Raw genomic sequence first — 13337 nt, forward strand, 5'->3', positions numbered from 1 at the left:
GGGGGTGGGAGCTCTTTCTATTTTATTTATTGATTAATTTATTATTTTATTTATTGATCAATCTCTCTGCGGGATGGGGTGGGGGAGGGACGGGGTCTGGTTGGGGTGGCTTAGCAGATCCGGACGGACAGGGCCATCTGTCCTTGTATCATCCCCAGCCCCCCCTTCCTGGGCCCCCCTCCCCTGGTCCTCCCCCTCCCCCCACGACCTTCTGTACGGATTTGCTCTCCGGAAGGAATTCTGGTTTCGCGTGATCCTGCCTGCGTCCTTGTCTCTGATTCCGCCAGCGGCAAAAAAAACAAAAACAAAAACAAACCACCAAATAACAACAAAAAAACAAACATTAATAATAACAATAATAAATAGCCTTGAACAGGGATGGCTGGCTGGCCTTGGCCTCTCGCTTCCTGGGTGGCCCTGAGTGCAGGGGCGGGGCCAGACGGCAGGGGCGCAAGGACATAAAGATGCCAGTGGACCAGTTTGCAGCCCCGCCACACTGTGCACTAGGTTCCAGGCGGGGCAGAGACAGCACGTTCTTCTGCGACAGTTCATCCCCGAAGGTCCATCCCCATCTTGGGGAGGCGTGGAGGGGTCCAGGGGGTTGGCTTCTTTTCCCTCTGCTCGCGAGGGCACGGCCTGGGTCACGACTGGGCCCTGGGGGAGGCCGGCGCCAGGCTGAGGCTGGAGCGCTGGTGGAGGCACAGGGTGCAGCTGCGCAGCTCGGAGAAGTCCACAGCCAACAGGCCGAAGAGTGCGAAGAGCAGCATGGCGACGGCCCACTCGCAGACGGCCGCGGCGGAGCGCCGGAAGCTGGTGTGGAGGATGACCACTGGACGCCAAGGTCAAGGGCGCACCACCATGGCAAGGATCTGGAGCCCACTATGTGCCCTATGGGTGGGCTTGTCTGGGGGCCCTCCTGGGATATGCCCTGACTGGCATAACTTCTAAATCGGGTCACCCTACCTTGATGGCTCCCGGACACTGTCAAAGGGATGCCCTCTAATCCTGTCTGTATCTCAGTTTCCCCAACAATTTCCCCTGCATGTCCCTCCTGTTCCTGTGGCGTTTCTGACAACCTGGAACATGGTTCTTATCCTCCCATCAGCCTCCCCGGACCTTGTGAAGGCTCTGCCATGTCCCCACTGGCCCAGGCCTGACAACCAGGCACCTTGCTTCTGCCACCTAATGCAACACTCAGGGGTTCCTGAAAATATACTCTGCCCTCTTGCTCTGGCTGGTGTGACTCAGTGGATTGAGCACCAACCTGAGAACCAAAAAGTCACCGGTTCAATTCCCAGTCAGGGCACATGCCTGGGTTGCAGGCCAGGTCCCCAATAGGGGGCACATGAGAGGCAACCACACCTTGATGTTTCTCTCCCTCTTTCTCCCTCCCCTCTGTCTAAAACTGAATAAATAAAATCTTTTTTTTTTTTTTTGAGAAAAGGGATTTGGAGGCAGTCCCTAAGTCCATGGGGCCATCCCTGGACTGGCCTTGTTGCCCCCCTGCTCATGAGCTTTCCACAGTTCCCTATTGCCCCAAGGCCCAAGCCCAAACCTCTAACCTCTCACCTTCGTGCCAGAGATCATCTGGGGGCCTGCCAGGAACCTCCTCCCTCAAGCTGATTATTGCAACCTTTGCATGCACACACCTCCGGCATCCTCAAACCTTCCCATCTAAGTCCAAAACAGCTGATTCTGCAAGACCAACTCAGAGCCCAATCTTTGTGCCATCTTTATGGTCCACCCCCCCTCCCCTGTGGCGAAGGGACATTTGAGTCCCACATAATGAGGACTCTGCAAATTATCAGCCCCGAAGGGACTTTAGAAGGGGATGGGCTGGATCTCATCACCAACAGGGCCCAGCCCTTCCCACCTACTCCATGTCAATCGGGTTGCTGCTCTGGAAAACAAACCAAGGCCACCTGACGCAGCCAGCACAGGACGTCCGCTTGGTTTCCTCCAGCCCCAGGAATGCCAGTGTCCTCTCAGCCTCCCTTCCATCCGCCTCCCCACGGAGGCTGGCAGTCCCCAAGTCCAAGTCTGCAGCCCTTCCTCTCTCCCAGGGCCCTGGACCTAGCAGTGACAACCATCAATATGAAGAAAAGCAACTCCATTTTCCAGACATGGAAACTGAGGCTGGGTCGTGGGGTGACTCAGAACCAAGTGCCACCCAGCGGTGTACTGACAAATGTTTCACAACCAGCTTTGTCACTTCTGGTGATGTAATTACTCCCGCCACGCCCATTTCGAGCTACAAATCGCTCCACGTGGAGGTGAGAAGAGATACACACAGACAGCCCTGAGGGCCCATGAGACGGGTCTGAAGCCCACCCCTAGCCCCGCCATTGAACTCCATGGTGGGTGGGTCTAGGCCAAGAGACCAGCCCTGCCTGAACCTCCGTTTCCAGCCTTAGCCAGCATGATGCCCGGCACAGAGCGGGCACCCGCAGCGATTGGTTCAGCATCCTCCCGATGCATACCGATCCCTCACTACGTGCCAGGCACCCATCTGAGCACCTCACATGTATTATCTGAATTCCTCACAACCCCAGGTTAGCTCCGTTATTACCTGCATTTGACAGACGAGGGATCTGAGACAACAAGAAGTTTAAAAAACAAAACAAAACTGAAACCCTGGCTGGTGTGCCTCAGTGGACTGAGCACTAGCCTATGAACCAACAGGTCGCCGGTTCAATCCCCAGTCAGGGCACAGGCCTGGATTGCAGGCCAGGTCCCCAGTGGGGGGGGCATGCAAGAGGCAACCACACATTGATGTTTCTCTCCCTCTCTTCCCCTCTGTAAAAATAAATAAATAAAATATATTTTTAAAGGGGGAGCTTCCCCCAGCTATTATGTGGATAAGGTGGGATTCCAACCCAGGCAGCATGGTACCGGGTTGGCGCTCTCTAATGACTCAGAAGGAGGCCAAGAAAGGGGGGAGGGGCATTCACACTAGCACAGAGCTACGAGCCCAGTGAAGAACCGCTCCCACCTCTGCCCGCGGAAGGATACTGGTCACCATGAGGACGGTGCAGAGGCTGCAGAGGGCCAAGCGGAGTGGCCTGATCCAAGGGGTCCCGGGTTGGGGCAGGCTCTTCTTCATCTTCCAGGAGAGAAGCAGCTGCAGCCAGAAGTAGATGTGGCCCACGAAGAAGGCAAAGAAGGCCCCTGTCAGGTGCGTGGCCTGCTGGTTCGTTTGCTGGAAGGAGGAGTGGGGAGAAGTGAGGGGAAGACCTGTGGGGAGGCCGGGATCAGGAGGGGAGGACGGGCCGCTGACCAACCCCATGGACAGTAACTGACAACTACCATGCCCAGGCATCGGTTCATTGATCACACGTGTTGGCTGTCGTCAGCTCTGTGAGGGCGGACATTTAAATCTGTTGTCCACTGTTGGGGCCTCAGTCCCTAACACAGTGCCTGACACAGGGCAGATGCTCACAAATACTGGTGCAATAAATCTTCTATTCTCATCCCAGGTGTGGGAGAGCAGATTTTGTTGCCAAGGGGATAAAAACTGATTTTCGAATAACGAAAGATTTTAAAATAACACAGTGATTTGTGGCTTACTGGTATAGTATATATGCTAGGGTAATGTTTTATTTTATTTTTGTAATATTTTTAAATATTAAAAATTTCAGCCCTGCCCCGGCTGGTGTGGCTCAGTAGATTGAGTGCTGGCCTATGAACCAAACGGTCACGGGTTCAATTCCCAGTCCGGGCACATGTCTGGGTTGTGGGCCAGGTCCCCAGTAGAAAGCACTGGAGAGGCAACCACGCACCGATGTTTCTCTCCCTCTCTTTCTCCCTCCCTTCCCCTCTGTCTAAAAATAAAATATATAAAATCTTTAAAAAAATTATTTTTCAGTCCTGGCCAGGCAGCTCAGCAGTTATAGCAGCATCCTAATTTGCCAAGTTTGCGGGTTCGATGCCCAGTCAGAGCATGTACAAGAAACAACCAATGAATGCATGAAGAAGTGAAAAAACAAATCAATGTCTCTCTTTCTCTCTCTCCTTTTTTCTCTCCCTAAAAATCAATATGTTAAATAATGAATTAAACATTTCTCCTCGAGAGGGATGTCATGAAGAAAAAGAAAGGTTGACTACAGGGATAAGGGAACAAGTGAATAAATGGATATGCAGACGTGATAGGGGATGTTTGCTGGCAAGTTGGAGGCAGCTTTTGGTCTGAATACCCTGTGGTTCTGCCTGCCTCCATTCTTTCACCAGGAGAGGTTTGGAATCAGAGACGTCATTGTGAAATGAAATGACATAAAATAAATCAGGGAGATTTATCCTATCACACGGGCATTTATTTATTCTGCAAAGATCTACTGAGCTTCATGGTTAAGAATGTGGGTTCTAGCCCTGCCTGGTGTGCTCAGTGGATTGAGCGCGGGCCTGCAAACCAGATGATCGCGGTTGGACTCCCAGTCAGGGCACATGCCTGGGTTGCAGGCCAGTTCCCAGCAGGGGGCAGGGGACACATGAGAGGCAACCATACATTGATATTTCTCTTCCTCTCTACTTCCCTTCCCCTCTAAAGATAAATAAATAAAAATTTTATTAAAAACTCTTAAAAAAAAAAAAAGCGTGAGTTCTGGAGTCTGTGAATCTGAGCTTGTATCGGACCACCACAGATCAGCTGATGAAAATACCTCTCTGTGGGAAGGGCCTTCCAAGAGTTTTGTCCAGATGAATAAAAATAGGGCAGAACGTAAAACCTACTGCAAACTCAATCCGTCTGGCATACTTAAAAATGTATGAAATCTGACTCATATTAAAGGCGTGGAGGATGATGAGGAACTGTCCAACTTCCTAGTGTCCAATTGCCCTTTCTACCAACAGGGAAGAAAACAAAAATACATTCCTCCTGCCTGGGGCGGGAAAGAGTCTCCCCCACGGCGTTCCCTTCACACTCTAAGACCTCACCCCGCACCCCTATCGGTGGAGAGCCACAAAGAAATACAAGTCCCAGGAGGCTATTCAGGGTCCAGCCTTCGAAACCAGTAGCCAGCGGCCCCGAAGGATCCTGGGAATTGTAGTCCTAGACTCCGGGGAAGGGGGGGGTTAGAGAACCCGGGCTGGGTTCCCGGAGCCCACTCAGTCTCACCTGGAAATTGGCCACCACGGAGGTGCCCAGGGCACAGAGGAGCCCCGACCACAGGATCACCTGGTTAAGCCACTTTTTGACGCCCCAGTCCCGGAGCTGGTGGTAACGGAGAATGCAGATCCAGGCAGCTGGGAGGAGGGGAAAATGAGTGGGAGATCCGGGCTGAACCCTGGTAGGGGAGAGGTGGTGGGGTGGGGACAGACTGGGCATCCAGGGGAGGAGGACAAATGCAGGACTTAGGGGAGAAGGGGCCGGAGCCTGGGCTCCTGGGTCTGAGTGGGGTGGGGGTGAGGGGCGCGCCCAGCCCTGAAGGGGCAAGTCTGGGGCAAATTTACCCATAGCGGCTCCCATGTTTAGCAGCTGGCTGAAGATGCAGCTCTGAGGCGGGTACGATCCACAGAGACTAGGGAAGATAAGGGGTCATCCTGTGACTCCATTGCGCCAGCACCCCCTTTCCTGTCTCTGGAGCCCCCCCTCCAAACGCCCTCACTACCTGATATAGGGGATGCCTTCCGTAAGGTTCACAGTCCTGTTGGTCACGGCAATCGCAAAGCTGAAGGAGGGGAAGACATTGAATAAGCAGCGGCTTTCAAGAGAACTTTTCTGTTTGTTACTCATAGAAACCAAACTGCTACCTCCCTTGGACCCACGAGTGCAGGCCTCCCGCCGCTGCCCCGCTCAGACCCTGGGGTCCAGGCCCCCAGCCCCTCTCCCCCCGGGTCCTGGGTATCACCCTGCCTATAACACTCACACGGTCCAGACGCTAGCAGCAGCCCAGACGGCCAGGAAGACAGGTAGCAGGGAGAGGTAGCCCCACATGCCGGGCTCTGCGCAGGAAGCATAGGGCCACTAATCAATCAATCAATCGGTCAGTCAGTCAGTCTCTCTCTGTCAGGTGAGAAACCAGCCCTAAGGGTCCAGGTGCACCACATCTGGACTGCCTGCCTCCGAGGCCCCCATTGGCTCCAGGGCAGAAGTACGGGCCCATGGGGAGGCAGGGAGATGTGGTCTGATGAGGCCAGCAGCTCTCAGTCCGGGCCACTTCCCTATCTTTCAAATGTCCTGGAACCCTCATCTTGAAATTTCTCCCAGCTGCCCTCCCCTCACCCACCCAAGGGTCTCTCCATCGCCAGTTTCTGGGCTCCCCCAGGGTGCTCACCAGCTGGTTTTGAACCCTCTTAGTCCCAGGACTGGGGTGACGGAATCTGTGTGAGAGGTTCAGAGATGAAGCACTGGGAGATGGGGTGGGGTTTGGGCGGGCAAAAGCTTTTCGAAGAGCCAAAGTCCACCACCTGCAGAACAGTCAGCAGCAACCGTCTGACTACCACTTTATAGGAACCTCACCCCCGAACTGCCACTTCCTGGTCTGCTCCGAACCAGGCAGCACCTTAGTTCATGGGTCCCCGACTTCCTTCCTCTCACTTTGTAGGTTCAACGTGCTAACCCCCAGCACTTATCCTCCCAAGGACCCACAAATCAGAGCCTCCAGCTTTCTCCAGGTTTCCTCCTTGGGGGGGGACCCAGAAATCCACGCCCCCCCCCAGGCCCTTCTAGAACACACACATTCCTTGCTAGCCCCCAGATGTCGAAACTCCCAGCTCCTACCTCCTCACGTTCAGAATACAAGCCTGAAGGTCCACCTCCTTTCTGACTACACTTTCTGTTCAGGCTGCTGGGTGTGGGCCCCCCCCTCGACTCCGCCTCCTCCTACAACTTGCGGTCCCCTCACCCTGCTCTCCCTTCCTCTCTTTCTCAGACCTAGTGGGTCTGAGTTTAGGTCTGAATTCCCCAGCCAGCAGGGCAGGCGTGGGTGGGAGGGAGGGAGACCTTGGCGATGACATCTCTATCTGACAGCCTTCCCAGAAACCAACTGTTTCCTCCAGCAGAACCATTTGTGTTCTTTCCCGTGGCAGCCCTCGGCTTTCCGGGTCCCCGCCCTGGATGCTGGGGGGTTTCGGCCCCAGTCTCCACCTGCTTGCCCAGGACCCAGGAGCCAAGGTCCCCCGCCCCTCCTCCCTCAGACCCAGGGGGTCCAGGCCCCCAGCCCCTCCTCCCTCAGACCCAGGGGTCCAGGCCCCCAAGGGGTGTCTCCTCCCTCAGTACCCCACCTGTTTTTTTTTAATTGAAGCAACATTCACAAAATGTAAAGTTAACTACTTAATTTTAGCACATTCACAATGTCGTGTCTCTGCCACTCCGGTCTAATCCCAGAGCTTTTTCGTCTCCCCAGAAGGAAACCTGGCACCCATGAAACACTGTCCCTCCACATTGCTCCTGCTCCCGGCCCCTGACCACACCCCAGCTGCTCTCTGTGTCTATGGCTCTGTCCACGCTGGACATTTCACAGGAATGGGCTCATACGCTCTGGCCTTTTGCGTCTGGCTTCTCTTACTCAGCATCATGTTTCCGAGGTTCATCGGGTTGCAGCACACGTCAGTGCCCCGTCCCTTTTCAGGGCTGAGTAATATTCCATCAAACCCAGCTTTTTTGGGGACAGAGGCATCTGAGGCCCAGCTTCTCTTCCTCTGTGCAGCAGGATCTCCAGGGCTCCCTGTATCCAAGACTCTCAGCTTCCTTGAGAATAAAGATGAGGAAACAGAGAAACAGAGATAGACAGGCACTCTGCACGTTTCTGGGATCAGCCAAGAGTGAGATCTCGCCTCTGCCCTCAGTGGGTTCCCAGGTTCCAGGGCAGATGCCCTTGGATCCAACAGGGAGCTCCGACCAACATGGCGCAGGGCACGGTGGCACCCAGAAGAAGCGGCTAACAGGCAATGGTGGCCAGTGTGTATGTGGTTGTAAGGGAAGGTCAGGAAAAGATGTGCGTAGGTTTGCACGCTGCAGGAAGGCTTTCCGGGAAAGTCCAGGTGGTTTCTGAAACCTGGCCCATATGGGGCCAGTGCCTTTGTCTGCTGGGTTACGGAGTGTGGGACCCACTAGCAGAACTGAACCGGGACCCAAAGCTCTCAATCACCATGAAGAGCTACTGTAACAACACACCACAAACTTAGTGGCTTTAAAACAACATACATTGAGCCCCAGCTGGTGTTGCTCAGTGGATTGAGCACCAGCTGGGAACTAAAGGGTCGCTGGTCAGGGCACATGTCTGCGTTGCAGGCCAGGTCCCCAGTGAGGGGCGTGTGAGAGGAAACACACTGATGTTTCTGCCTCTCTCTCTCCCCTCCCCTCTCTCCAGAAATAAATGAAATCTTGAACAGAAAAAAATCTTTAAAAACAACACTTATTTGTCCGCTCACAGGGCTGGAGGTCACAGTCTGAAATGAGCCTTAGGGGCTGAAATGAAGCTGTCAGCTGGGCTGGTCCCTCCTGCAGGCTCCCTGGCCCTTTCCAGCTTCTAGATGCCCCTGTCCCTCGGTGTGCGTCCCCTCCCTCTGCAAGCCGAGTGTGTCCCTCAGGGCATCTGCCTCTGTAGGCACGACCCCTTCTCTGATCATAACCCCCTCTTGCAGTACTATGGACCCTACAATGAAATTGGACTCACCCAGATCATAGGGTCTTAACTGAATCACAGCTGCAAAGTCTCTTTTGCCACGTGAGATGCCATTGCCACAGGTCCTGGACATCGGGATGAGGATGTGTTTGGGGAACCGGTGTTCTGCCTCCCACAGTCCCCTTTGGTAGGAACCTTCGGCTCCTTGTATCTTTAAAGACAGAGCGTAGCCCTGGCCGGTGCGGCTCAGTTGTTTGGGCATCTTCCCACAAATCAAAAGGTCACTGGTTTGATTCCCAGTCAAGGCAGAGGAAGCCTGGGTTGTGGGCTGGGCTCCGCCCTGTTCAGGGCACTTGATGTCTCTCCCAAAACATTGATGCTTCTGTCCCTCTCTTCTTCCCTTCCCCTTCTCTGAAATACATTTTTAGAAGACAGAGCATAACGCCATGTGGGGTGGGGCCGACTGCCCGAGTTTGCCGCTCAGCCTCTGCCTCTCGCTGGCTGGCAGTGTGATCTGGGGCAAGCAGGTTGCTCTGCCTGTGCCTCAGTGTCCTCACCTGTGAAATGGGGACGATAAGAGTCACCGCCTAAGAGGGCTGTGGGGTGGAACAGAGGCGCCAATCTGTATAACATGCTCAGGACAGTGTCTGACACGTGTGTGTGCTTAAGAAGCAGCTATTGTTAGAGTGTGTTTATCTGGGAGTCAAGTTAAAAAAAAAAAAAGGGCACGGTCTGCCTTGTGCTTGTCTGGCACATAGTAATTGCTCAATACAGGACTCTTCCTTCCAAGGGGTGTTTTTTAGCAGCTGGTGATGGGGCAGGATCAAATCTCCTGGGTTTTGTCTCTGTGTGTGTCTGTGTGTGGACCGAAGACCCACTGTGTGCCAGCCTTGTTCTAGACCCTGAGACGTAGCAGGGAACAACCAGGCAAAAAGTGCCCAGGAGGAGTGAGGCTCTAGCAAGATCTCACCCCTCCCACCCCACCCCTCCACCCTCCCGTATCCTCCTCCCCCCACCCAGCCCCAACGCCAACTCTTCTCCTCCGGGGACCCCTCCTCTTGAGGGGCTCAGGCCTGATGGGCCCGGTTCAATTCGCAGACTGGGATCTACCCACTGTGCACCGGTTCCCACTGTCTACTGGGGGCCTGGGCTCTTTGGGATTCTTCCACATACCACTGGCCTGGCTCAGCCTCAGGGAAAGGGCTGTGGTCTTCCTCCGGGCGAGATGAAGTGGCAGTTCCGAGTTTAGGAAAGCGCTTCCTGTCGGGGGTGGGGACTGTTTTTTTCCCAGAGTGGGACTGTGTGTGGGCAGGGGATGTCCGCTGCTTCAGGGATCAAGGTTTTGCTATCTGCTGGTTCAACAGGGAGTCCAAGTGACGACTTACCCCCGTGACTGGCCTGTAGGAAATGCCATGTAAGGCGGGAATGGCCACCCTTGCGTCCTCCAGGTGATGCTGATTATGGCGAAAGAGACACCCTGAGGGTCTAGAGGCTGGGCTGCTCTACAGACTCAATGCCTGGACCTCCCAGTCTTGCTGTGCCATGGAGTCCTCCAGGAAGCACAAATGGCCACAGTGTCAGAAACGCAAAGAATTTCTTGGGAATGATGCCAGTGAGGGACAAAGGGGAGAGGAATGAGCAGCGAAAGCCTCATGGCTAGGTTGTCAGGCCGCCACCTATGAGAGGAGACGGGGAAGGAGCACCTGGGTGGGAAGAGCTTCAGCCCCGAGAATGCCCACCCGGCCCAACTGGCAGACGGAGGGAAGGTTTCCCACATAAACAAGTCCGTGGAAACAGAAAGTAGGTTGGTGGCTGCCAGGGGCTGGGGGATGTGGGCTGTGATTGCTTAATCACTTCCTCTGGGGAGACGAAAGAAAAAGTTTTAGAAGGAGATAGAGGTGATGGCAGTTGCACAACGGTGACTATACAGAAGGCCGCTGAGTTACACACCTTCAAAGGGTTGACCTGGTGCATTTTGTGTGATGTGAGTGTGGTCCCAGTTTTATTCTTTGCATTTTTATGTATTGATTTGAGAGAGAGAGAGAAAAAGAGTGAGAGAGAGAAACATCGATTTGTGGTTCCACTTTTAAAAAAAGATTTTATTTATCTTTAGAAGGGAAGGGAAGGAGAGATATATCAATGTATGGTTGCCTCTTGTGGGTTTCCTGCTGGGAACTGGCCTGCAACCCAGGCATGTGCCCTGACTGGGAATCAAACCGCAATCCTTTGGTTCACAGGCCCGTACCCAATCCACTGAGCTACACCAGCCAGGGCTGTGTGATTTTAAAATCTGGTGTTTTTCAACCTGCCCTGTTTCCTACTCCAATACCCATCCATATAGCCACCCATTCATCTTTCCACCCAACCATCCATTCTTCTGGGCATGTGCTCTTGCCTGTATGTATCTCATCCATCTGTCCACCCACCTCCCTCTCTATCCAGTCATCATTAATTGAGATCATCCTCCAGTTACCCAAGGCTCTTTCCATCCATTTAACCATTCTCTCATCCATCCACATTACTTCATTCTTTCATTCATTCTAATCAGTTCCCCCTTCCAACATACCCTACAATCCATTGGTCCAATCCACTTAATCAACCACCTGTATGAGCTTCCTTTAGCTGCTATAACAAACTCCCACAAATCTATTGGCTGAAAAACAACATAAATTTGTTTCCTTACAGTTCTGGCAACCAGGATTTCAATATCAGTTTTGCTGAAATCAGGAAGTGGGTGGGGCTGTGCTCCCTTTGGAGGCTGTAAAGGGGGGTCCTTCCTGCCTGTTCCAGCTGCTGGTAGCCCCCCGGCATGCCTTGGCTTGGGGCCACATCCCTCAGTTTCTCTTCATTCTCCTCTCTGTGGGTCTCTGTATCTAATCACCTTCTCCCTCCCTCCTGTAAGGCCTATGATGGTATTTAGGGCTGACTGGGGTAATCCAGGGTAAGGCCCTCCTCTCAAAGTCCTTACGTTAACCATATCTTTTGCCATACGAAGTAATATTCACAAGTCCCAGGGATTGGGAGGTGAGGTGTGAGGTATGTCTTTGAGGGTGATGATACTCTGCCTACCACATCATCCAACTTTACACACACACACACACACATCTCTCTCCCTCCCTCCCTCCCTCTGTGTGTGTGCACCCATCCACCCAAATTCTAGAAGCTAAAAACACACAACTGAGCCCTCAAAAGGTTTTGATCTCGGGAAAAAAGCAAACCTGTAAGGAGACAGTTACAATGGCTGACGTAGTTGAGATTAAGTACATTCAACAAGTAAGTTAGACATATTGAGCTGGCTATGTCTGCTACCCACCACCCCTGTGTTCCCACCCTTTACCACCACCAGGCTGGGAAGGGAAGGAAGATAGGAAAAGCATGGCCCAGACAGCTTTCATTGTCCTTAAATCTTCCATCCCACCATCTCCCTTCTCACTCCCAATCCATGAACATGGTATATATAGTCATTTATTTAGATCTGCTTTAAGTTCTCTTAATGTTTTTAAGGTTTTTTTTTTTCTTGAAGACATCTTGCCCATAGTTTCTTAGATGTATTCCTTAGTGCTGGATATTTATCAGTGCTTCTATAAGCCATATTTGCTTAAGTGGTTATTTTAGAACTTCGATGATGGGTGTGCAGAAAGGGTTAACGTAACAGACCCGAATCAGCGAAACTGCGTGCAAAGTTGGCCTTCCGTTGATTTGGCTGTCAAAGCATTCCGAGGGGCTCACTGTGCCTGGATAATCAGTGTGAACCGTTATGGTTTATGCTGAATGCCTGCTTTCCCTCTGGGCGACTGGAATTTTGGTACGTGCTAGGCGTAAGGTGCCTGCGTGCTAACCAGCCAATAAAAACCTGGAGCTCCGAGACTCTAAGGCACACCCTTGGGCAGAAACATCACACACATGTCGCTGCACTTCTGTTTCTGGGGAAAGTGAGTTCTGTGTAACCCTCGTGGGAGGGAGGAAGCATCAGGAAAGCAGCTCAGGGATCCCTCCAGTTTCTGCCTAGAAATTTTCCCTTTATGATCCTGAAACGTTGTGATAAATCTTAGCCGTGAGGACAACTCTATGCTGAGTCTGAGTAGTCCTTCCAGAGAATGTCCAATAATGAGATGGTCTTGGGAACCCCGCACACACAGATAAAATGACATACAATTGATGTTCACGTGTTGCTCTGGTACCCAGCAACCTTGCTAAATTCTGTCAGTTCTGATATTTTACCAAGAGCTTTGGGCCCTGGCCCAGTAGCTCAGTTGGTTAGAGCATTGTCCTTAAACGCCAAGGTTGTGGGTTCAATAACCAGTTGGGGCACATACAAAATTCAAGCAGTGAGTGTACAAACAAGTGGAACAACAAATTAATGTTTTCTTCTCCCTCTGTCTCCATCTCTTTATCTAAAAACCTGTAAAAATCCCTGGCTAGTGTAGTTCAGTGGATTGAGTGCAGTCTGTGAACCAAAGGGTTTCTAGTTCAATTCCCAGTTAGGGCACATGCCTGGGTCACAGGCCAGGTCCCCAGTGGGGGCCATGTGAGAGGCAACCACACATTGATGTTTCTCTCCCTCTCTTTCTCCCTCCTTTCCCCTCTCTCTAAAAATGAATAAGTAGAATCTTTTTAAAAATATATAAATAAATCCAGATTTATTTACATAAAAAAATCTTGGAAAAAGAGTTTATTTGGGATTACACAATTATATCTATGAATCATATCATGTCTGTGACTCATAAATGTTTTGTTCTCTGTTCTTAAAAAAAGATTTTATTAATTTATTTTTAG

The 13337-nt window shown here is 52.2% G+C and overlaps 1 protein-coding gene across 7 annotated transcripts; it reads right to left on the bottom strand.

The window, feature by feature from the left end:
- Positions 1-323: 323 nt before the first annotated feature.
- On the bottom strand, positions 324-6841 carry TMEM150B (transmembrane protein 150B). 7 transcript variants are annotated; one of them, XM_037159816.2, is made up of 8 exons: positions 6716-6841; positions 6270-6315; positions 5862-5937; positions 5604-5663; positions 5446-5513; positions 5111-5238; positions 3013-3199; positions 324-829 (listed from the first exon to the last, which is right to left on the bottom strand). In XM_037159816.2, exons 3-8 carry the CDS (start codon positions 5927-5929, stop codon positions 642-644), a joined length of 699 nt encoding a protein of 232 aa, XP_037015711.2. In that variant the 5' UTR covers positions 5930-5937; positions 6270-6315; positions 6716-6841; the 3' UTR covers positions 324-641. The 7 variants fall into 7 exon arrangements, with proteins under 7 accessions (XP_037015711.2, XP_037015710.2, XP_037015706.2 ...); XM_037159815.2 differs by having other exon boundaries at positions 5862-5959; XM_037159811.2 differs by having other exon boundaries at positions 5862-5998.
- Positions 6842-13337: the final 6496 nt, after the last annotated feature.

This window comes from Artibeus jamaicensis, unplaced genomic scaffold (assembly GCF_021234435.1).
Source record: "Artibeus jamaicensis isolate MK-2021 breed Jamaican fruit bat unplaced genomic scaffold, CSHL_Jam_final scaffold_2693, whole genome shotgun sequence".
Lineage (NCBI taxonomy): Eukaryota > Metazoa > Chordata > Mammalia > Chiroptera > Phyllostomidae > Artibeus > Artibeus jamaicensis.